This window comes from Struthio camelus, chromosome 26 (assembly GCF_040807025.1).
Source record: "Struthio camelus isolate bStrCam1 chromosome 26, bStrCam1.hap1, whole genome shotgun sequence".
In the NCBI taxonomy this organism is placed as follows: domain Eukaryota; kingdom Metazoa; phylum Chordata; class Aves; order Struthioniformes; family Struthionidae; genus Struthio; species Struthio camelus.
This window is the reverse complement of record NC_090967.1, coordinates 24,267-49,144: the sequence shown is the minus strand read 5'-3', so window position 1 is coordinate 49,144 and position 24,878 is coordinate 24,267. Positions and strand designations below refer to the sequence as shown.

Here is a 24,878-nt window from a genome sequence, read left to right as displayed (position 1 = left end):
ACAATTAAGAGTTTTGATTCAAAAGCCCTTTTTGATAAAGGTGAAGTGAACTGCGGCAGTCAAGACAATGTTAAATAGGGATGAATAAATATTAGTTCAGAAAATTTGAGGATAAAGGAACAGGGGTAATATCCAAGGCCTTAAAAACAAAAGAAATAGGCCTGGGAAGAAAGCTTCAGATTAGTAGCTTGTCTGGCTCAAAGGAGGTGGTCTTAAACTAGGAAGAATACTACTATATGGCTACAAAATACATACTACAGAGAAGCAGGATTATACAGCAGCTCTGTAGACGGTACGGTAGCACCAGTAGATTTTAAGTCTTTTAAAGATGTGTGGATGTAGCCTTGAGTTTTACAACTGTGCTCCTTTCACAGGACTGACACAAACACTAATTTGACCCAAGGAAAATTTTAATTAACTGGATAGTTTGTCACCTCTCCCCTGTATTCCTCATCAAATTGCTACAGTCAGCTTGTACCAGATTAGTTTTCCAGAAAGAGGGGCAAAATACAAGTCATTTTTTTTTACCTTCATTTACATTGCCATTCAACATTTTCATAGTTTATAGACAGGAGCAATAGGACAATCTTAGATTTATACAAAAGCAAAGTTACCTCAACCAGTAGATGATAAACTAGCATTGACTAAAAGCCTTCATCCAAATACTTTTTTCCTTTATCACCAGAAAACAATTCACAGCTGTACCAGAAAAGACTCCATATGCAGGACTTACCATGCCTATATTTTAGAGTCCAACCATACCATTCATGACTGTTTTCCCTTTCTAATATGCTCAGTTTACAAGAAGACTCCTCCCTTTTTCTTGCTCAACAGCCAGTTCAGCAAGTTCAGTTTCAAGTGTGAATCAAGCTAACTTTTTCTTTGGCAGAACCATCTACAACAGCTCTGCAGGCCAAATCCAGACTGTACCAATATCCATGCAAATTCATTATTTTTGTTGACTGCACATTTTATCCAATTAAAATTCTGTAAGAATAACACTGGTAATACACAAATAGGAAAATAATTAAATTCCCTTTAACTTTTTTAGTTTTGCAAAACAAAGAAAAGAAATTGAGCCATCTTAACAGCTCCAACACACAACCAGAACACTTAAGGAACACGGAGTCTCTTTTTTAAAAGACACTTTTGGGGAGTAAAACTGTATTTTGAGAGTTTTCACCCTATCTATGACCATCAAGCAAATCAGTCTCTTTACCCCTCTCCTCCAACCAGGGCTCTCTAAGATTAAGCAGGCTGCTGTTATTTCCACTTAAAACCTTAAGGCACCCCCTCCACTGTGCATGATACAACATAGAAGTATAGCTTTTGTGAACTAAAGTGGTAGGTATCCAAAGCTACACTACCTACAGAAAAAGATGCAAAACCTTAACTGTACTACATGACTTCAAGCCACATCCCCCACTTGCATACTCCCAGTGAAGATGCACAAAGACCATTAAAATATGCTTATATAGCATTTATAAAAAGGATTAAACTAGTTCAATATGATTAGCCGCCCACAGAGCTTACTTTGGTACAATTATTTTTGTAGAAAATAATCAGCCAAAATAGTTCAGCAGTGCAAACAGTGTGCAGGACAAACCTAAGGCTAGTTTGCCTTGCAGCTTATATTGCATACATTTATAATCTTTGAGGGCTACAGCAAGGTGCCATTACCATCTATGGAAAGAATTAACAGTTTCATAAACATCATCTCACTAGTAGTTCTCCACACAGAAGAACTTGGTCTCAGATTGAAACACGGACCATGCCACTGCAAGTACATTTGGGTGTAACAACTGCTACATATTAACCAAAGATTAGTAAGTTTTGCCCCAATTCCATTCAATTACCATCTATTTGTCTTATATATTTCCTTTACTAATCATCTTATTAATCAAGATATATCTCAAGTAACAACCACTTTCTCCATCTTGGGGATTTATTCAATCATGGCAAACCACTAGGTGCCCATCAATCATGTTCACAGCGGTAAGCTGTGATAAGGCAAACTAATCCAGTTATTACTGCAGCCACATGATAAAGGAATGTTTTACTTACTTACCTGTGTTGGTAAGTAGGTAAAGTTATTTAAGTTTCTTTGGATGTGATAGGAGTCTTGGGCCCCTTTTTGGAACTCTGAACAATCAACTCTTCCATATGAGTGAAAATATTAATAAACTCTTTAAAGGACTGAAGGAAAACAGGAAGCTAAGAGGGAAAGTACATGTGATGAAAGCAAAAGATTTGGCAGGCAAGTTGGCAGTAATTTAAACTTGATCTTCAATGCACCAAAACACTACCATCTTTTCAATCATCTAAGCACTTGTGCTACATATGCTTAAAATATATTCAAACAACAGTAAATAGAGACATTACTAGATTCTGATAAAGTTTCCAAAAAAAAAAAAAAAAAGTCAGAACAAGAACACCCTAATAAAAAGATGCACTGGGATCCACTGGGTATGGGCTATAATCTGCTAGAGATAAGATTCAGAGGACTGTTATCAGCAACTTTCCCTTTCAACAGGACACCTTGGAAGCCTCTTATTCAGTGAGGAGATGGAAGGACTCTGCAGTAGGAAAGACTGGCCTTCCACAGGTTTCACTCTGTAGTCCCTTCTTCTGCGTCCCAAACACCAAGGTCCAAATCTCAGAACACAGCCCATGACAAAAATACAAGATTTTTTCTGCTGAGATAACTGGAAGTGGCATAGCACAAAAACTCCAAGTAGGGGCTCGATACAGACAAGAAGCATCTCTACGTTGTGAGAAACATTTAATTCAACACAATGAATTACAAGAGGACAGATTTACAGATTCATAACCGTAACAGACTGCTCAAAAAGGAAAGTAATTTGCACTGGCAGCTGTACCAGGTAAGGTTGCCCAAAGCAATACCTGGTAGAGCAGCAGCAAAGTGCAATTCAGTCTTCTTGCAGTACTCCAAATGAGCAATATCAAAGAGCTTTTGTATTTTCACATCTTTAAGAAAAAGGTTAACATCGTATCAATCACTTTGGCATGGGATGTTTTTCAAGGAGCTTAAACCTATTCAAAGCACTAAGCTGAACTACTCCCAAAGGCTATTACTTTCCAGGCAATTCTCCTGGCCCCCTTGCTGTTATTGCTAATCATTCTTACATCATAAAGGCTCTGGGAGCTACTTTCTTCCCCAAGTTTTGGGATACCAACAACTTGTACAATTGGTCAGTGGCACAATATGTAATCCACCACTTTATACTGTACTCTCAACTGAGACTTCCATGCATAAATTATGCAATGGATACCCTAAGACTAAAATAATTTTTGCAATCTAGTCAACAAATTCTCCAAACTATAAACTCTGATCTTCCTCCCCTCTCCCTATCCTTCCTAGATAAATCCGTTTTTAGCCACAAGTTACCCCAATATGCTCACAGATGTACTAGAAGAGACTGAGGAATCAATCAAGGTACCCATGGTGAAGCCAAATACTTAAACACATTAAGGCAGGTTTCACATCATTTCATTTTTGGACAAAAAAATGCTGGCCACTTCACTGCACATGCAAATAAGAAAGGTTTAATACTTAATAAAAAGTTTTAGATTCATTTTTAGATATCAATTATAGAAAAATCAACCTTTCTCCTTTTGTGTTTTTTTTAAAAGAGGTCAGAATACTACTGCACATGAAAGTAGAAGTGTAGATACACCTACTGGAATGGATTCCCTTCCCTCCACACTCTCAAAAACAGAGGTCAGGGTTCTTGGCACCAGAAGAGAAAGGAAGAAAATTTCCTCATTGTCAGTCAGAAATGAGTCATCCTTCCATTCTGAGCTGAAAAGGTCCTTCTGACCAGACTTAAACCAAAGCAAAATATACCATAGAGTGGGTATATTTACCTTCAAAACTCTAGTAGGCTATGCTCAGACATACGCAGAACTCTGTATTGAGAACTTGCACGATAACGCATTCAGTGTGGTGCTGGAACTAACTATAAAAACAGATTGCCACTGATGTAAGACCGATTCCTCAAGTCTAAATTGCCCTACACATCCAGCCTCAGATGAAAGAGGCACTGGCAGTTCATCTCTGAGACTACACTTCAAGACCAATGTGGTCTTGAGAGGAAAGTGAAATTCAGTGACCTGAATTGACATATGAAATGACAATCCACAACAGAAGATGACCTCCCTACAGTCTAGTACAAACAGGTAGCCTACAGCAGAGTAGCCGAGGAGTGAAACAGTGTCTCTCTCACTTGTATTAGAGAGAAAATTGTTTTTATGGGTCACTATTAAAGGTACTTTGATAGAAAAGCCTGAAAAAAGTATCACTGACCCACCAAAAAAAAAAAAAGACAGGAAATTTCCTAGTATTCTCCCCTCCCACCATTTTATATTCCTTTAGTCCCTCCCACTTTTGTATTCCCCATTACCCTACCCCTTTAGAAAAAGGAGGGGGAGTAGAGTTTAGTCAAGTTCCATCTTCAAAACTACCCAGCAATTAATGAACCATCAGCTTCTCAACTTTTCCTGAAGCGTACATCAAAAATGCTCATAGGTAAAGGTGGATTGTTGGTTCAATTTACTCTGCAGACACTCTTGGCTTTGTAAATAGTTGTGCTGACCCTGCTGATAGGGTTTATACTGGGAATTCTTAGATGGAACTCCCTAGAAGAAAAAGAGAAAAGACTTAGTAAGTTAATACGCACTGATATACCTTTGTAGCAAGTGAGCTCTTAAAGAATAAAGCATCATTGCCAGTGTTGATCTGTAACATATCCATTTCTTTATTTCCTGTTTTTCACCTTCAGTCGATAATTTGTTCTGGTTCTTTACTATTGCCAGATCTTTGTAGTAGAAAGGAATGCAAGACACTTAGTGCCAAAATAAAGCCACCGTTAATCACGCAGTAAAACAGGAATATGAAGAGAACCCAGATATAAGATGGTATCTCCTAAAAGCCAAACAAATATCACAATTATAACTGACTTCCAGCTTAAAGGATTGGTTAACATAAATCACTCCCAATTCCACCTGATCCTGAAATACAGCTGTCGCTCCTTCCAAAGGAGCTTTGCTTTTCTTCTGCTATTCATCTTAAGATGCCCTTTCCCCCCCCCTACATTCGCATTTCTTGCCTCAAAGGCTTGCACAACTGGAGCCTACATAACAAAGCATCGAGGGTATTGGCTATCCCATTTCAGTGACAGAACACTAATTGCTTTTCTTAGGGTAAGACTTAAAACAAGCAAAAATAAAAATCAATGAGGTCTGTTTTCATCTCATTGCATGAGCTCTGCTGATGATACATAGCACTCCTAGCTAGGGTTACTTCAAAATTAACACAGCAAAGGAACATCCTGCTTCACAGCATTACTCACTCTGTCCCCATCCTAGTGCAACATGTAAGAGAACTTCAGCAGTGTATACTGGCTTGGCCTTATTTGTAGAGTTGAAGATCGTACCTCTGCTTTTGTTCTGAATTACTACACAGTAATTATTTACTCTTCCCATCTATTTTAAGTTTTTGAGATAATAAAATTGAAATTGCACCTTTAGAAAGTTCCACAAGTGGAAGTCAGACATATTTAAATTATCAAAAGGGTGTATTGTTTTGAAGGAGGGATGCAGCACAACATAAAGGCCCATTTCTGCGAATCCTGTAGTTACTACTGTTAAATGGTCTTAAACTTGCATTTTTTCCAGATTGTGAGAAACTGCATTTTTCTGTTATTTTCATCTTATAAATTCCTGCCACATATAATGTATTTCAGCAGTTTCCCTCTTTTGATAGTCAGGTTACCCTTTCTAAGAAGATCACTTTGAATTTCTACAAATGTACCCTCTAAAAATATAACTTTGAATTTCTGCGAATGTGCCCTCTAACACAGCCTGCAAGAAAACGCTTATTAAGAAAGCAAAAGCCAGATTTGGGGGGGGGGGGGGGGGGGGACAAACACATGAGAAGATGGCTGCTGTCCTGCCCACCCACAGCATCTTCTTGGTTAACACAGGAAGTAAAAAAAGAAAACGTGGAAAAACAAATTGCTCTTAGAAGATATCAACACATTTTTTAAAACTGATTCACCTTCAAGTACTTACACATGCATTCTAGCTATACATTTAGCCCATCTAATATAACACAGAATACTCATGGACAACGTAAACACTAACCTGACATCATACCCATCAAAATATTTGATTTTTGCCTGATAGAATGGCTACTTCACTTTTAAAAGTGTGTGCTAGAAAACAAAATTTTGTCAATATATACTAAAATTCCCTTTGAAAATATTCCTACCTTCAATGAAACACTAGTCAGTACAGTTTAAGGTGAGAAAAGAAGTTGTCATATTACCTGGACTATACATTCTCCATCTCCTGGTCATGGTCTTGCTCCTCCTCTTCCTCCTCCTCCTCTTCTTCCTCACCTCCTTCTTTCTCCAAAGGAGCTTCCCCATCTCTTGCTATTTCCTCTACATGGGCAAGCATGTCAGCCATAAGGGCTTCCTCCAGCCTCTTTCGCACCTGCTGCACTAGTTCCTCTTGCTTCCTGCCCCAAATCAATGAATACTCGCATTAATTCTCAAAGCTGTCAACTTTGGGGGAAAAGAATCTTAAATCCCTCATGCATGAGGTTGGGCAGGAAAGTATGATTTTTAAAAAGTCCTCTATAAGAAGAATGACACTGTAAAAACATTGCCCTGCGTTATATTTTAAGTGAAGTTGAAATAAACATATTAAGGTTGGCCAGCATTTTCTATTACGAGTCCTTAATATTGATTGTATCATTTTTAATTTTGCCTGAAAATGACTTAATCTAGCAGCTGACTCAAGTCCTTTTTTGTTATTATCACTAATATAGTTTTAAATGAGAAAATTTCAACCTACTCTGCTCAGATTTCTAAAACTCAGACTGGAGAAAATTAAATTTCTGATTTCAGTTTTTCTGCTCATTCTCATCTTGAGTCACAATCTTAAGTTTTACAGCTACTTTTATGTCAAAGTTGTAAAGTAGGGGATCAACAATCTATGGCTTATGGGACACCTATGCTATCCCAGCCACAGGAAATCAGAAAGTTATAAACAGACAGTTTTTCCTGGTCAAACATCTTGTAAATTCAAAAAGATTTACTTAGCAAATAAAACAATTTCTACTTTTGTACAATGTTAATGGATGCAGAGTAGTGCAATTTCAAGTTAGAGATCTGAACATACAAAATACATTATCATCTGCTTAAAGCTGAATTTTGACCAACCTTGATTCAGCAACGTCATTTGTTACTGAAAGCAAGCTACATCTAAATAAACTACATCCTTGTTTGTTGCCATAACAGCAGTTTATTCTTATGTGTCATCACAGGGCTAAATAAAGTATTAAGTGCAAAAAATGTTAACTGGGATCCCCAATGCAATTAATTAGACCAGACTGGAATGGTGAAAAGAACTGCACTGTTTAGGGTTCTTCCCCCCTTCTTTTTTAGAGGTGCCTTAACCAAAGTTACTCAAACTCAGGTACCTTTTCCAATGCAAGACAACATGCTTTGACGTGAAAAATACAGGTATGAAGCCTGACACCTTAGAACAACTGAGCATGGTCAAAATAAAAAAATAGTAATAAGAGGCTTACAGTACATGCCTGTATGAGAGCAACTTTGTATAAGAATATTTTCTACCCTTCATAAGTAGTATTCAAATTAATTCAATGAGCCGTAGTCCTCTATCAGACATTTAAACTTGCCATTGAAAAAAGGGGGTATAGTTATACCACACACAAAAAAAGGGGGGGAGAGGTAGAGGGGGGGGAAGAAACTGATATTTCTAGTTAATACCTAATATCCTCATCTGTCACCATAAATGCTTTGCAAAGAGGCTGTGACGTGTTTAGCCAAACTCCAGGATTCTTCTCTACAGCAGCAGAGAGCTGTCCAGTGATGGGCATAGTGCTAGTGTGCAGAGCACTAGCTATAGCAGACAGAAGGGTCTCATCAGTGCAACCAGGGCCAACTCCTATAAGCAGGAGGAAAAAAGACAACCAAGATTACACAAGTTAAAGAACAGTGAATCAATGGGCAAAGTTGTGGACTGTCATTTAGAGAAGTTAGTACAACATAAGTCTTAATCCTGAACACTTCTAACATTGGTTTGACTGTCTCAAAGGTTATTTAAACCTAGATCAATTCCTCATTCTGTTACATAAAAATCAACTTGCAAAAGAGAGCTGTTTAAACAGGCACTGCTTCTGGAAAATAAAAAAAGACAAGAAACTATGCCACTTTTTCTCACTATGCTTCAGTATACCCTCTGGATGAAAGACATGCAAGTCTTCTAGCCAGAGCACTAACAGTTGCTGCTGAAGCTGAAATGGTCCACACAACTAAAGAACACCACAGAACAAGCAGGTCAAACACAATACCTTTAGATCACCATTGATTGATATCAAAATGCCACCCCTAGAGTTAAGAGCAGACTCCAATTACCTTGTAAACCTTTTGGAAGGTCCATTGTTTTCACCAGCTCTTCTGCAATGTCAAAAGCATTCAGTCCACTTAATTTCTTCTCCCAGAAGAGCTGACATCAAAGAAAGTGTTTATTGGTACAAAACAGAGAAATGGATTTGACAACCACACAAAGCACCTGCTACTATAAAAAGGGAAGAACTTTGGTGCAGACAATTTTAAATTTGATTTACTATAGAAGACATGTTCAAAGACAGAGAGCAATCCTCATTACCAACATAGAATCAATCTCACAACATCTCTGTCCTGATTTATTGCCTTAAAAGAGATTTTCTTTTCCTCCAGGGTTTGGTACTTACTTTGGTACTGCTTCTTTCTGCTTCTGAACTGCAACAGTAAGGCAACACTTGTTTTCTTCCATCAGAGCACACATAACAAGGGACAGTTCTTTTAGACTACTAGTCCTATTTTGCTGTCTCACATACGCCACAGAATTTAAGTTAAAGAATGTGACAACTATACCCTAGCTCATTCTAAGGTAAAGCATTATTTTATTGCTCTGCAGTATTTTCTCATGAGAACAACCATGTCTAGCTCTTCCTGGTATTCTGAATTACAGATTTTCTCAAACTTGTGCTCAAAACAAGTGAGTCCTTCTGTTTTGGTAGGAAGACAGACAATATTACAAAAACATGTATGTTCAACTCTCAATCTATATGTATAAGGATGATCAATGAATAGCTAAAGCATCATTTTCTCCTGCAACAGAGCAACTTTATCTAGATTTTGAGAAACCAAGAATTTACCCCAGTCCACATGCGTCCCCTTTTTACATCACCAAAGCACAACTCAACCCCTATTACTTTTCTGACTGTCAGCTCCTAACAAGGGAATAAGGACAATCAAAGCCAAAAGAGACAGGCTGGATATCCTCTAGCCTATGACTTTCAAACGGCTTATTATTCACCTAAGTGCATGACAGGGTTTAGCACTGCTTTGAAAAGCTGAGCAAACATCTGGATTCAGTTGACCAGAGGTTACAATATACTGTGGTCCGGTAAACTATTTTAAAGCTCTGATTTAACAGACTCTTAGATGTATAACGCAGAGAATGATGCAAGAAAGAGTAACTTTGCCCTATTCCATGCTATATAATACAAAGTGAAATATAAAAAAAAAGTATATGTACACACATACACATATACGTATACTCTGATGTTGTCATAAAAGCAAAAAGAGAAAAGGTTAAATATGGAACACACAAACATTAGAGGCTAAAAAGCTGCACTACAACAGCTAATGTGAGCAGCAGAACTACAGAGGCCAGATTTACATCTCTGATCTTTGTTGTCTAATACAGATTGTACTCACGTATCACTTTTTCCCTCAACAGGAATACAAGTCTCTACCCAATTCATTTTTTGTAAAACACACATGAAAAGGGTATTGTTAGCATCCCCTTTTAGTGTCTTACCAAGCCAAAGGGTTTACAGGAGGAGAACCAACACTACGAAGGCACATGCCCCACTCCCTTAGGAAAACGTGCTAAAAACCCCCCATCTTGCCTTTAGAAAAAAAAAAAATCATTTCAAACACATCCTAAATCTCACTTCAGAAAGATACTTTTGAAGTTTGAGGAAAGTCATCAATGTTTTTCTTTTTAATGAAACCATATTCCTCTTGGAATACAGTATATTTTAACTCCATCAGACCTGAAAGAATTCAAAATATACTGATAACTGATGAAGATGACACTGTCCGAACAGACTAATGAAGCTGAATACCTAGTTTCCAACAGATATAAAGATGAACTCAGTACAGGAAGGTTCAGAGAATCCCTGTTGTGAGCTCGGCTGAGGTGATAGGCTGTTAGCTCCAGGTAAAACTAATGAAATGAGAATGCCTTCCAAAGACTGCTTTGAATACGTAAGCCTTGTTTTTACCAATGCCTTAACTTCAAAGCTAAGTTTGTTCCTAAGCATACTTTTTACATCCTTTAACTAGTAAATTAAGCTGAAAGATTTCCTTTAATTTTGCTGTATTCTCTTGTTTGCAAATACATAGTACAATTAGGAAAAAAAAAAGACTTTATACTTAATAAGGACATTCCAAATGAATTTCTGACCTTATTCATACAGGTAGAGTTAATTATCAATGAGATACCAATTTAAGAAAAGGTCCATGGGGGGTGCAATCTCTTAGCACATCAGAAGCCCCACTCTCTAGTCTATACTAGAACAGGGATTTCTTGAAACACAGAATCCTTATACAATTGGAACATTTGGCAGTGATTCTAATTATAATGCAAGTGTGCCCTAAAGTGGCTATGACTTCTGTTTAAATTTGTAGATAGACTTGATTTCAGTACCAATGAAATGCAGTTTTAACTGCATTGAAATTGTGACCTAACAAAGGTTGGAATCTAGTTACAAAACAGTGCAGACAGCACATTAACTATATACTGGAAATGCTTTTTGTTTTGATTTTAAAAGCTGAGATTACTATAAACTGTTCTTTTTGAAATCTCAGAGACTTCAAACTGTCATGGAACATTTGTGTAGTGTCACAAAATTAAACTGTTTTATTATGTGACCCTCTGAACAACAGAAACAAAATATCTTAGCTCTGGAAAAGTAGCTACTAAGCTGGAAACCTTACCTGCCTGGGCTGGTCCACAGCTTTCTGAGGATCACTCTTCACCTTATTGCTGGGATGGTTTGTAATCTTCGTGACAGGCTGTTTGAATATGGAGGCTGTCTGTCTGACAGGGAGTGCAGTATTCAAATCAGGTTTGCCCTAAAAATTTCAAGCAAAAAGAGGGGAAAAAAGACACAAAATATTTTCAGTTTGTCTAAATGCTACTAAAGCTAAGAAAAATATATAATGGTGAAAAGAAGCATTTCTGTACTTGAAAACTTGTCTGATGTTCCAGCCATATCACTTAGACTGTTATAAATGCCTTACTACCTTCAAATTTTAACTAAGTTTCCCACTCTTTCACGTTCAATTAAGACACTGATTCCTCTCATTATAAGTTTATACATACTGGTTTAAATTCTGACTTGTTTTCCCTAATTTTGACAGAAGGCTGAATTTGCTTTAGCATTTTAATATGACAAGTCACCTTTGGATCACTAAAACCCAGTTTATAATAACTACAAAAATTATTATATAGAATTAAGAGAACAGCTTGTGAATCCAGAAAACATCCTAAAAGCCTGTTTAAATTTATTTGTGGGTGCCAATAAACACAACAATGCAGTGGAAATCTTGATTGCTCTTTTACCTTTAGATCTTAACAATTAAAGCACATCAAATCTAAAAGCTAAAATCTCAGTTTAAGCTCAGTTTTTAACAGGGCTGATAAAAATCAAGTTTTCACTATTTTCTGGGTGCACAAACACCAAATGAACTTTTGGTCTCTGAAAAGTTTTCAGCTTCTGTTGCAAATACTCAGGAATGACATAAGCCAATTTAGTCAGAGAGGCAATATACCAATGTCACAATAGTACTATAATCATTATTAAACCACAACAATCAAAATTATTAGGGGTCAAAAACACTCTTCATTCTGCTCTGCAAATAGGCCTTGCTACACTCTCGTCTCCTCACCTTACTGCCTGAAAAGCATTCTCTCCCTAGATCAATGCCAAAGCTGAGAAAGCAGCATGGCCTACCAATAACTCTAGAAAGTTGCTTGAGGTAGGCTGCATTACCTCTTCATTCTTACTGACCAGCATCACACTTCCCTCCTCCCCCAAACAAAATGCTAGAGCAGAGTGGAGCTGCTGCATAGTCACAAGAGCAAACTGGAGACTTGTGGTTCTGGAGGAGACTGTGCCAGACAAGGTGATCTTGCATTCCAAGGAGGTAAAAGAAGAGAAGGGAATCCCAGCGCTCTGTTGCACCGCAGTCTCCATTAAGGGGTGAAAATCCCCAAGGAACAGGTCCTAGCCTCCACCATCTGCCTGGCTGGCAAGTTACAGAAGGAGAGAAAGATTCCAGTCCTATCTCCAACTCTTCTGTACAAAAGATTTAGTAGTATCGCACTATTTTTCATGGTATCAGTACTGCGGAAGAATCAATGAATTGCAGTGTTTGTCCAACACCCCACAACAGAGACATTGTATCATACGACTTCAGTTTAAAGCATTAATTCAAAAATGCTAAATTTGCATGCTCTCACAGACATCGTTCTGAGAAGCAGTATGGCCAGTACAATAACAAATGGAGAGGCAAAAGCTTCCACTGCATCTCAGGCTTACTTTGGCTTGGTTAGAACAGTCGTAGCGCATCCTCTGTCTGTTCTTGTTCATTTTACTCATCAACATTTTTCCTGTGCGGAAGTCAAAAGTGCTCAGGTCCATGGAGCTCCCCAGGTAACGGGCCAGCTGGGGCTTGCTTCGGAACTTTTTACCGCTTGGGCTGAAAAAAAAAATAGAAAAGAAATAAGGAGAAAGATTAAAACTCTCTGGACTTCATTAGGTAGCAGTGCTAGTTGCAACATAGAAGAGAGGCAAGTTTCAATTCTTTCATGAGGGAAGACAAACACTAAACTTCCAAGAGTGAAGTCCCCCTTTCTCAGTTCACGTTCAACTCCAGATGGATATCAATGCATTCATGTCAAGTCCTTTTCATGATTCCTGGGGAAAAGACGAATTAAGTGCAGAATTTGTTCAAATATTTTTATAAGTAAAGAGCAAAATTCAGTCCAGGCATAAATTAACGTAGCATAATGCACACGAGTACTGAAATGGAAGATGTCTGCACAAAAGCTCTTATTGCTCAATTGTCTCAAATAATAAATACCCATTTTCAAGCACAGCTTCTTCTCATAGGAGCGTTACGTTTGACTAGCACCACAAACATCTCCTCAAACTCCTTTTCCCTCCTGGAATTGTACATTCAGCCTTGATTACAAGTCTTTGGTAGCGCTCTGAACATCTTATTTCAGGATAAGACAGTATTAAGGAGTAAGTAGAAAGTAAGGAAGTCAGCTGCTGACAAGCTACAAAGTAAAGAACTACAAAGTTTAATTAACAACAAAGTAAAGGTCAAAACCTTAGCAAACTCTGCATTAAAGGCAAAACAGAAGAGAGGTTCTTTATAAGCATCTGATTATGTGTGATGGACTACAACCTGGCAAGCAGATACAAATTGCTCCAACTTCTTCATTCTTTTTAATAATATAACACACACTTTCGTGTTACTACAAAAAGAACTGCTAAATGAATATATATATTTCATGCACAAAGCAGACATAAGTCAACACTGTGACTGCAGTGTAAAACTAAACAGACAACAAGCACAAAGTACTTTTAAAGTTCTCATTTAGCATCAAAACAATGCCTCAATAACAATTTCTCTCATTTCTGTTTTTGATGCATCTTTAAATATTTTCTTTTCTGGCAAGCCAAGGACACCACTATGTATCAATTAGGCAACTTGCATATACACCCTTAGTACAAGCCTGGTAAAAGCTCACTCCATATACTTCTGTTGTACTATACACAGGTTAGTTTGGTGAAAGGTATTTTATGACTAAAAATGTTCCTTATTTTTTCACTGTGTGTGTGTGTGTGTGTGTGTGTGTGTGTATGTGTGTATGTATATATACATATATATATATATATACACACATACATACATACACACACACACATACTTTTAAAGAGAGATCAATAGTGTTATAATATTTTTTCCAGATAAATCCCACAGAAGCAGGCTTACTCAATAGCCTACAAATACCCTCAGCTCTTGATCTACTGAGAATCTCATTTTGAAAATATAAGGTCACATACTCTGTTAGATCTCAATGACAGAGAAGGTCCTGGCCCTGGTTGCTCCTAGCTTCTTATCCTGCCCTACATCTATCCCTCCCACACATATGGTGCAAGCATGAAAGCATTCATGCAGATGCAGTTAACCAGGTCGGGAAAATATTCTAGCTTTAAGGGGCAGGGAGAAGAGGAGGAAACATGTTATCGCTGGATATTCTTCAGCTGGGCCAGTTCACTGTGAGGTTCACAAATACTCAGTCCAGAAGATGACACTGAAGCAGAAATAAACAGAGAGGAACAGAGACTGCATCCTCACTTCAAATGTGAAGCCACAGCTTCAAAATATAACAAGAGTTATATGCCTTGACCCAGAAAGAGGAAAAACTAACTCCAACAGCTTTTAGGCCAAAGCCATCATTGCTGTCAACAAAGTCAAAAAGATAAGTTTCTTCTATGTGAAAAATATGACACTGCTTCCTCTCCCAGTATCTTCAGCGCCAATTTATGGTTTAGTGTCTCAACAGAAATCCACCATTATTAATTGAAAATAATATACCACACTGGTTTGTGCTGAGATGGCAAGCATCTTGTTCTCTTGCCTAAAAGTGCAAGGCAGCTTCTGGAACAACAGAGCCAGATATACTTAGAGATAATAATATTTTAAATGAACGCAGCCATAAGTTTTTTATTTTAGCATATCAGAAAGGGCCATGAATGGGCCTATCATTTCTTGGGATCGAAGCCTAATTCAGTTTTACCTGCCAAGAACAACTCATAGCAGGATATGAAAAATAAAAAGCACAAAAGTAGTTTTGTGATTGCTTTTTAAGGGTGGCTGAAGCTTCCAAGATGCAACAGATATAATAAACACTTTTGCACACCTGACAATGGCAGTGTTCCCTATCATCAGCAATCTAATAATTTTACAACAAATTGAAAAGCTGCTCCAAATCAACTTAGAACTGAGAAACATCTACAAATAAGATGTCTAAAATGACTTGGAGTCCTAGCTCTTCTTTGGAGAGCTTTGCCCAAAAAAAAGAGCACTAAAGCATTAAGAAGAAAAACTTCTATTCTGATTGCATGCCTTGAAAAAAGGCAACTATATCCAGCTTTACCTGAACAATGGCAGAGCAGAGAAATAAGCTACAACTGAAAGCCAATAGTAAACTTACTCAGCAAAAACAAACAGAGAGAAACTTAGTGGTTTGCTCTGGGGCAGCTCAGGAGCATGCTCAGCTTGGCATGGCCATTGAGGCAAGCAACAGGTACCTAAGAGGGTCAAAAATAAACAAAAAAAAGCCAAAAAGCCCTACAAAACTTGAGCAGCAGGAAAGTTTTTTCATACTTGCTGTAAGTCATAACAGACAAAAAGGGTGAAGCAGCATTTATGGAATCTGAAAGGCATTAAAATGCTTGTGTGTTTTCTTCAACATCATAGGACAGCTCAAAATGTGAAATTCCTCTGCTTCCACTGCAGAGTGAAATATTTGAAGGCTTTTTCTACATTAATATTTTTTGATGCACATAGATTTGAGAGACCTGGAAGGAAAGTTTTCATGTAAACTTGCAAAAAAAAAAAAAAAAAAATCAACCTCTTCAAAACAGTACCGCAGGTACTGCTACTGGGTGTGCACTATACTTAGTTCACAGATTAAGGTCTTTTACACTTCACCACTTACTAAAAAAAGGGAAGCAACTGCAAAGTTACAAGTGATTTTACATGCCTGTCCATCAAAAGATGCAACACATTATCTGTTTGCACAGCCTGCCTCAGCATTAACAAAACAAAACCAAACAGAAAGGAAGGGCAGTATTACCAAACCTAAGAAACCTTCGTTTGTTATTCAGGGACTTTTTTTGGGTGCAGATTAAGATGAATGCATTGCAGCCTATTCAGCAGTCAGCCACTGCCAGGTGTCTGCTCTCCATGTGCAGCTCACCCTTTGTTCCGGTGCCTTATATTCTTAAGAAAACCAACTACAAGCCTAGTCCCTTCCCCTCCCCCCGCCTTATTAAAGAAATCTCCTCCCCTTTTTCTCTCCCCATTTAGCATATGCCAGATTCAAAGAACTTGGAAAGCTAAGGACAAAAGACAAAAAAAGACAAAATCAACCCAGATGTTGTCTGCTTTTTAAAGAAAGGGAGTCAGTAATAACCTAGGTAAAAAGGATAATCAAAAGCATACGCTTAAAACCTCGTTTCCTTAGTATGGAATGATGGGTCTAACACAAAATATGTTTGTTTGTTTTTTAAAAAAGTTGCGCTCTCTCCTGCAAAAGCAGCTCTTCACTAACCTATTCAAGTACCTTAGTATTTGCAGTCCACACTGCCCTCTTCTACAGCAAACTCTTGTCTTACAGTGCAAATCTACAAGCTCTTAGCTTAGTATAAAAGGTGCTGCACATCTCGCTATCTCACCTCCAGGAGAACGCAACCCTCCTGTCAGTTCAAGAGGCTATTCATAACAGTATATATCCCTGGTCTTCACTATACTTCTATTTGAAGGTACACCTGCTTTTCTAGGAAACAAATTACACAGAGAGAGAGGGATTAGTGGTTGCAGTGTATCTTTATGTAATTACCGGTTGCAGTATCCCTAACAAGCCATAAATCTGCCTGTGTTCCCACACTCCAACATACATATTCATAGCTTTCACCCACCCATAAAGACACATAAAAGCACTAATCACCAGGTGACCTTTTCAACCCACTACTGTGATAATCCACCGCACATCTTTATGCATTTAATGGCATATTTGCATACAGATGTTTCCAGGTTCCTCAGTACACTGGCGCCCTCTACTCATCCACCAATACCAGAGTAGCCTTTGGTAGCTACTAGCTGTTCTTTGCCACCACATCTATCCTAAATATTTACAGGCACACTGAGGACCATAACTGCTACCAGCAGCAGCATGGAAAGGATGCACCCTGCTCTTGCCAGTAATGAGCCTTTCTTTGTTCAGTAACTTGGTAAAGAAAATAGTCTCCAACCACAAAAAACTTTAAGGGAATATATACGTAGGAACTCTCAAGTTCCTAGAAACATACCACCCCACTGACAAATAAAAATCTGAACGGCAGTCCTGTAACGGAGTAACGAACCCAACTATAAGCATCCATTTTTATAAGGCCTATCTCAGGAATTGTAAGAGTTTCACTTTAGGAGCTTTGGATAATAGAAAGAGCATAGGATGCTCTCAGGAAATTCACTCTCCTCAATTGAGGGGAAAAAAAGTATTTGGACCAAGAGATTTTTGTTTGTTGAAAAACATTTTTCTGAACTTTTTATGTAGGTGCTGCATAGGTAAGAAATCCACACTAAAATAAGCTTCAGCTAGTAAAGAGTTTATCCAGCTGTTTAGCACTGACATGCCTATAACTTCTTGAACCAGAGATGAACAACAAAGCAAAACATCACAAAAGTTTGATGTCAGAGCATCTAATAGAAAGTATTATGAAGAAAAAGATTGCCATACAAAGCAACTCCTTTCTGTAAGTGGGAACAAATAGGGAGGAAAGCTTTTCTAGTCAAAACTCTTTCAAAGGCAACCTGCTGCTTCACAAAACTCATGACAGGCTTCCTTTCCTGAAATCTGAAGTAAACCCTCTGTATCTGCACTTACCTTGCTCACCCTGAACTCGGCCCAAAAGCTCCAAACTGGCCACCGGTACCCTCCTGATCTTCCCAAATCTTAAAATCTCAAATAGGCAAAACAACAGATTCTAGCAAAAAAAGTTTCTGCCCAATCAACTACTGCTAAGCAAGAGATTACTAGGAGTGTTTCTAAAATTCTAACCATGGACTACATCACTAGAGTTTAATTTCCAGCCAGTCACCAGGCACATTCAGACACACATCTGACAGGTCGAACATATTCACATTAAAGCATTTGTCTTACCTCTCGAAACAGATTCATATTCAAGGGAAGGCAAACTTTTGTGTAGAAAGCATATGCTTCTTGCACTTAGGATTACTAAAGAAAACTTCCAAACATAAAACACACTAGCCCTGAACAATGCTTCAGAGCATGTCATGGTAACTGCCATCCCACTGCTGTTCACCTCGGATTGGTGTTAATTCTTAAGACTGGTTGCACATGAGAGAGCTTGTTTCCAATTAATTTGAACGTGAAACTATGCATGCAACTTTTACAAACACTGAATGCATCTATATGTTCCTAGCAGCTGAGCCAGGTAAACAGAAAACAGAAATAGCAGAGGTATTAATAAATTGCTACACACACATTTTCCACTCTGAGGTAATGCAAAATGCAACAGTAACCAAAAATTACTGCAGCAGGGCCACATTATACCTTTGATCTTGGTCCAAATTGATATAAAGGGAAAATCCATTATAACTGGGAAATAAAAATATGCTACTTGGCCTGTCTCCCCCTCTTTTTTTAATTTCAGCTCTGAGACCACAACTTTACAAATGAAATAAGCTCTTGAAAAAATAGGGATATTGTATGTTTTCAGCTGCATCTCCTCTAGCTGCTACAGGTGGTCTTTTCTTCTTCCTGCAGAGATCCTAGGCTGCAACAGGAGAGCAGACACTTCCAGCTTTAGACTCATTAAGATGACAATTCTTCAGTTTATATACTGCTCAGCATGGAACATTATATTCAAAATTATAATTTGATTGTGAAAATGAAAGCTAACATGGTGCAGATAGCATATATCTCATTGACCATTAAGGCCAGATAAGGACAGCACGTTAACTTCTGCTACACTCCTCCAACTCCAGATGGACTCAAGCCTCACACATCGCTCTTAGGTGGCGGACAGCTCATGGGTGCAGTGGAGATTGTCTCTTAGGGATGCAAGAAGGATCCATATGGCCCACCTACAGCCATATGAGATATACAATTATATTAATAGAAACTCTTTAGGCAGAGCAAGCAGCTCCCCAACCATATGCTTCCCCCAGTAGCAACATACACAGGCTAATGCATCTTGTTTTGGCTGTGCAGGCTGAGTTCTCCCCCTGGACTTTCATCTGTAGCAACAGCTATCACTGTAACCAGGCAAAGTGCTTTCTTCCCCCTACTCCAAATTCCCTAATATATAGGAAAAGGAACAGATACAGCTCCAAGGAGGCAGACAGCTACTCCCTCTGATACACTGGCTACTCTGCAAACACCTTATTTGACATAAAATGTTTAGACTTAGTAGGCATAAAACACTCAGAAAGGGTAAGTGACATTCCCAAAAGATTACTACCCCTTTCCAACGGCGCTCATCTCACGACATATTCACCAACAGCAATACGTAATTATAGCAGACAGTCCTCAGCCTTCTCAAATCCCAGCTCAGTGGGCTTCTATAACACCCACACCTATAGTAACACACATTGGTCCAGACTGTTAGCACTGTTTTTAGAGCAGTCTGAGGGCAACAGATAGCACAGGGGAAGGCGGTTCCCGCCAGCATGCTCACCCAACCTTCGCGATGTCTATTAATATATGCAAACGTGCCATCTGATAAGCACAGTAAAGTGGCAGGGCCAGCTCCCAACCCCCACGGCACATTCACCTATAGCAACAGACAAACATCTGACGGGGCAGGTGCCTTTCCCAACTCCCCTACAGCACCTAAGACACTGTTTCGCACCAACTCGGCTTGCCTAAGCCTCGTGGGCCTAGCGGCACACCTCCCCCGGGCTCAGAGACCTTTGCCAAAGGGCTAGCACCTCCTTGCCCCGACACCCTACTGCAACGGGCACCCGGGCTACAGCAAAGCAGCCTCCTAGAGCCCTCTGGGGCCCAGCGGCGGTACCTACCGGAGCACATGGCCGGGGCAGGGTAGCGGGCCCGCGCCCGCTGCCACCCCCGGGCCCCCTATGGCACATTCACCTATAGTAATAGACATCGCTCTTGCCGGCTGAGAGCCCCGACTTTCTGGTCACTTCTTCCCTTTTCCATCCCTGCGGGAGGGCTGAGCACTCCCACCTCTTCCGCTCCATCTCCACCGGGGCTCGGCCTGCCGTCGCTGCCTCCTGGCTCCGCCGCGATCACCGAGCGGCGCCCGCCGGCTCCCGGCCGCCTCCGCCGGCGCTTCCCGGCCGCCGCGCTCTCCTCCCTCCGCCGGGCGCCGGCTGTTCCGTGCGGCGGCCGCTCGCGCTTCTCCCCCCGCCGCCGCCGCCGCCGCCGCCAGGCTCCAGCTCCGCGTGCCCCCCGCGAGGGGCGGCGCTGCTCGACGAGGCTCTTCCCAGCACCCGCCCGCCGCCCCCGCGCGGCCTCCCGCGCCCAAACGCGGCTGTTCCGCGAGCGCGCTGCGCCGAGCCGCTCCGCTCCGCGCGGCCCCGCCTGCGCCGTGCCGCTCCCGCCCCTTCCCCCCCTCCGGCGCGGCGCCCGTTGCCCCGCCTCCCCGCCGGGCGGACGGCGGGGGCGCCCAGATCCCTCCGCCCGCGGACGGCTCGGCGGTATAGTCCCTTCCCGCGCGGGCGGGGGAGGGGGGAGCACTGGCGCACGCCGTCCCCGCCCCCACCCCCCCGCCGCGCCGAGCCCGCGGCCGCCCCCAGCTCCGCGGCGACCTCCCGGCCCCCGCGCCGAGCCCGCCGCCGCCTCGAGCCGCCATGGCGACCCCCGGGCTCCACGCGGAGTCCGCGCCTCCCTCAGAGCCCCCTCCCCCACCGCGCCCCCCTCAGCCCCACACGGCCCCTTTAGAGCCCCCCCAGCCGCCCTTACCCCAGCGCCGGGCGCCGCGGGCCCCCTCGGTGTCCCGGCAGCGCCGCCTTGGGCATCTTCCCCCGCGCCCGCCCCGGCCGGACTGAGGGAGCGGCGCCCCGCACGGCCCCGCGCCCCTTCCTCCCCGCCCGCTCGCGCCCCCTGCAGCCTCGGCCCTGCAGCGCAGCCCGGGGCGCGGCCCCCGCTCGCGGCGCCCCCTGCCGGCGCGGCTGCGCTGCCCTCGGCCCCGGCCCGCCAGGACACGGCTCCCTGAACGGGCCACCCGGAACAAGCGGCCGGGGACGTGGCCCCATGGACGGGCCACCCCAGATATAGGCCCATGGATAGGTCACCTGGGACATGGGGTCAGGGCTGAGCCAACCACGACATGGGGACAGGGATGGGGCACTGGGGATGTGGCCACCAGGGATGGGCCACCAGGGATGTTGCCTCATGGACAGGTCACTCAAGACACAGGTCCATGGGCAAGCCACCTAGGACATGGGGACAGCGATGCCCATGGGGACGTGCCCCCATGGACAGGCCATCCAGAACATAAGGCCAAAGACAGGACACCAGGGACATAGTCCCATGGAGACGCCACTCAGGACACAGGCCCAAGGATGGGCCATCGGGAACATAGGCCACTGCATCACAGCAGAGGCACTCCCACAGCCTAACCCCAGGACAAGCACCCGCCTTCCACTCCCATGGGCCATGGTGGTGTGGCTCCAGCACAGGCAGGGCTTTGTTAGCAGGTGGGACCAGCGTGGCACGTGGGGCTGTGTGCTCTTCAGCCTTCCCCATAACTAGACAAGAGTTTATTAGGTGTCTTTTTACTAGATACATAATGAAACCATGTCAGCTGATATCTAGGAAAGACCAGTCTAGTTGCCCACTGCCATTATATTGGCCACGGCCACGTGTTCCAAGAGTAATAGCAAACCGCAACATACTACATATTGCCTAATCCCATAATGCAATACGTCTGGGAGAGAGTTTCTGTCTCCAGCTGGTGGTTACCATCCATCTTTAAACCTAAGATTTGATAATATATGACTTATTAACTGCATTATGGCAGTTAGGTGTTCCTAACCATGAGAATATCTGTATTCTGAAAAACACTAAGACATTTGTCTCAATCATATTACTCAGCAACAAGTTCTGCAAGTTAGCCTTGCCTTCAAAAGTAACTGAGAGTAATTATTTTCTTTTAACAATTACATGAAATACTAGGTTTTTTGTCAAGAACCCTGCGTGGATCTGCAGTCCTGAAGCAACCATGATTTGTACTTCAGAGCAGCAGCAACTATTGGAGCGCACTCAAACTCTGCAAATATCAGCTAGTCTTGTCACACTCCTGAGGATGTATGCGTGGGTATGACTCCAGCCATCACTTAATTCCTTCTGACAGTAAACTTTCTTAGTTTACTTAAGCTCTCAGGGCTTCCTCCAGCCTACATCTGTGTAACAAGCTGATGGTAGTTGTACTTATTTTTTTTTTAAATATGCTCATTCTTTTGTTTCAAATACCCTTATTTGGAAAGCAGCAGGGAGCACGAGGAAGGATGTGAGATGTGTGCATCGCATACAAGTCCAAAGAGCAGGAAACCCAGAGTCCCCTGTGCACTGGGCTCAAGTTGTCTAGACTAAGTAGTACAAATTGAAAACAACTTCAAAGAGCTGGGTGCATCTGTAGATTCTGGGTTATATTTGCTTTGTACAGGAAGATTGTTATATTTAAGATACACGGCTGTGGGGACTGTGTCTTTAATCAACATAGAGCTTTCTGTTGCCCTAAAGGCATTTAATCTTTCTAGGGATTATTTTTATTTTTGTAGTTCTGCATTTAATGCTGTCTCATTCTGGACTAATACTTATGAAACGCCTTGCTCTACTATCACTATTATTTACTGTAATCTTGAACACACAGATCAGAAAAACTCTAATTGTCAGTACTGATCAAAAACAGCAGTTATTTTCATAGTTTGCCTTTTCATATTTTTTCTAAAAAGAAAAACCCACCAGCAAAACCCCTACCATTCTAACTAAAAGCTTGGATTGAAATACACCTTTCTACTTAAAAAGAATAGTCTAAGAAATAAAGTCTATAAAGGGAAACTGAGGCATGGCAGAGTTAACCGATTTGCTCTCATTCAGCACAGCAAATGGGGAAATGGGGAATAGGACTCAGGAACTGGGAGACTAGCGTGCTTCATACCTAAAAGCTGAGAGTCCTAACTCCAAGACTCTGTAAGGTAACGTGTTAGATCCAACTGGCCTATTACAGCAAGGAACAAAACCCTAGAGACCTGCCTTTAGCTCATCCCTGTGCTCCAAAACAACAGATAGTGATCCTCACCACTAAGAATGATATTTGGTAGTGCTTCCTTCCACACTACCCTTTCGACTGTTTCCTCTTTTACTAATTAAATTCAAAACCACTAAAAAAGAGACACCAACATTTCACTAAGAAACAAGATCATGCCAGACACACTCTTGTCTAGGTTTGGACACTGCATGTTGAGAAAGACAGGGAGCACCTGGAAGAAATCCAAGAGGAGAGCAATGAAAATCATCAGCTATCTACAAAGATTACCTGCAAGGGAAGAGGAAAGAACTGGGTTTGTCTAGTCTTTGGAAAACAGTTGAGATCTAGTAATAGCCTTCAAATATGTAAAAGGGAAAGAAGTATTGGGCTTAATTTGTGTATAGTTTTTTTTTTTTTTCAAACATATATTCTAAGCAGTTAAGCATTGAAACAGATCATATACAGAATCTGCGAAATCTCCATCAATGGCATTTTTTTTTAAGAACAGACTGGACAAACATCTACAGGAAAAGTTGAGGAGTGAATCTTACTGTGGTGTGGAGATGGAGAAGGTGACCTCTTAAATGTCCACTGAAACTTAAGCCCAGGGTAACAGTAGTTCAAAAATCAGTTTTCACCGACAGCTGGTGAGGGCAACAGGTTGGAAAAGGGAAGACTTTTTCTTTCCTAGGACTGTTTGAAAATTCTAGGTAGAAAATATTGCTTGGGCTCAAAGGCAAATAGGGCCTGGTGGGGGCCCATATGAGCTCAGCATGGGCCAGTACAAGCCTGTAGAGCCCGGTGCAGGCCCATAAGAGCCTGTAGGCCTTGTCACAGGCCCATAAGAGCTCAGTGAGGGCCCATACGAGCCCATGGAGTCCCGTGGGGGCCCATGCCAGGCCAGAGAGTCCTGTGCAGGCCTGTAGAAACCCCATGAGCCCGGTGCAGGCCCATACAAGCCAGTGGAGCCCAGTGGGGGCCTGTATGAGTCTGTAGAGGCCGGCGTGGACCTGTAAAAGTCTGTAGGGCCTGGTGCGGGCCCATACCAGCTTGATGTGTGTCTGTACGAGCCTGTAGAGCTTGGTGCAGCCCCGTACGAGCCTGTAGAGCATGGTGAGGGCTTGTGTGAGCCTGTAGAGCCTAGTGCGGGCCCATACGAGCCCACAGGGCTTGGTGTGGGCCACTACGAGCTCAGTGCAGGCCTGTACGAGCCCATAGAGCCCTTTGGGGGCCCGTAGGAGCCTGCAGAGCCTGGTGCAGGCCTGTACGAGCCTGTAGGCCTTGTCATGGGCCGGTACAAACTCGGTGTGGGCTTCTACGAGACCGTGGAGCCCATGGGGGCGCAGAAGAGCCCGTAGAGCCTGGCATGGGCCCATATGAGCCCGCAGGGCCTGGTGCAGGCCCGTATGAGCCCGTGGAGCTTGGCACAGGCCCCTAGAGCCCGGTGCAGGCCCGTACAAGCCTGTAAGCCTTGTCGCGGGCCCATACAAGCTCAGTGTGGGCCCCTACGAGCCCCATGGGGGCCTCTATGAGGCCCGTACGAGCCTTGTGCAGGCCCATAGAAGCCCACAGAGCCTGGTGTGGGCCTGTACAAGATCAGTGTGGGCCTATATGAGCCCGTGGGGGCCCATACACAAACAGTCAAAGAGGTTCCTGCAAAGCA

General features: G+C 42.0%; 1 protein-coding gene across 2 annotated transcripts; it reads right to left on the bottom strand.

The window, feature by feature from the left end:
- Positions 1-2,765: 2,765 nt before the first annotated feature.
- Positions 2,766-21,053, bottom strand: MBD3 (methyl-CpG binding domain protein 3). Of its 2 annotated transcripts, none has more exons than XM_068919773.1 (7): positions 20,926-21,053; positions 12,716-12,875; positions 11,109-11,246; positions 8,472-8,562; positions 7,824-8,001; positions 6,350-6,544; positions 2,766-4,659 (listed from the first exon to the last, which is right to left on the bottom strand). In XM_068919773.1, exons 1-6 carry the CDS (start codon positions 20,979-20,981, stop codon positions 6,355-6,357), a joined length of 813 nt encoding a protein of 270 aa, XP_068775874.1. In that variant the 5' UTR covers positions 20,982-21,053; the 3' UTR covers positions 2,766-4,659; positions 6,350-6,354. The 2 variants fall into 2 exon arrangements, with proteins under 2 accessions (XP_068775874.1, XP_009673324.1); XM_009675029.2 differs by lacking the exon at positions 20,926-21,053 and adding an exon at positions 20,188-20,403.
- Between the last annotated feature and the right edge of the window lie 3,825 nt (positions 21,054-24,878).

Excerpts from the sequence above, each read along its gene's own strand:
- MBD3 (XM_068919773.1), bottom strand. The coding sequence starts at position 20,981 with ATGCCCAAGGCGGCGCTGCCGGGACACCGAGGGGGCCCGCGGCGCCCG. Across the intron at positions 12,876-20,925 it reads CCGCGGCGCCCGGCGCTGGG|CCCAAGCGGTAAAAAGTTCC; the intron begins GTAAGGGCGGCT and ends TTTTTTTTTCAG. Across the intron at positions 8,563-11,108 it reads CTGTGGACCAGCCCAGGCAG|CTCTTCTGGGAGAAGAAATT; the intron begins GTAAGGTTTCCA and ends CTTTGATGTCAG.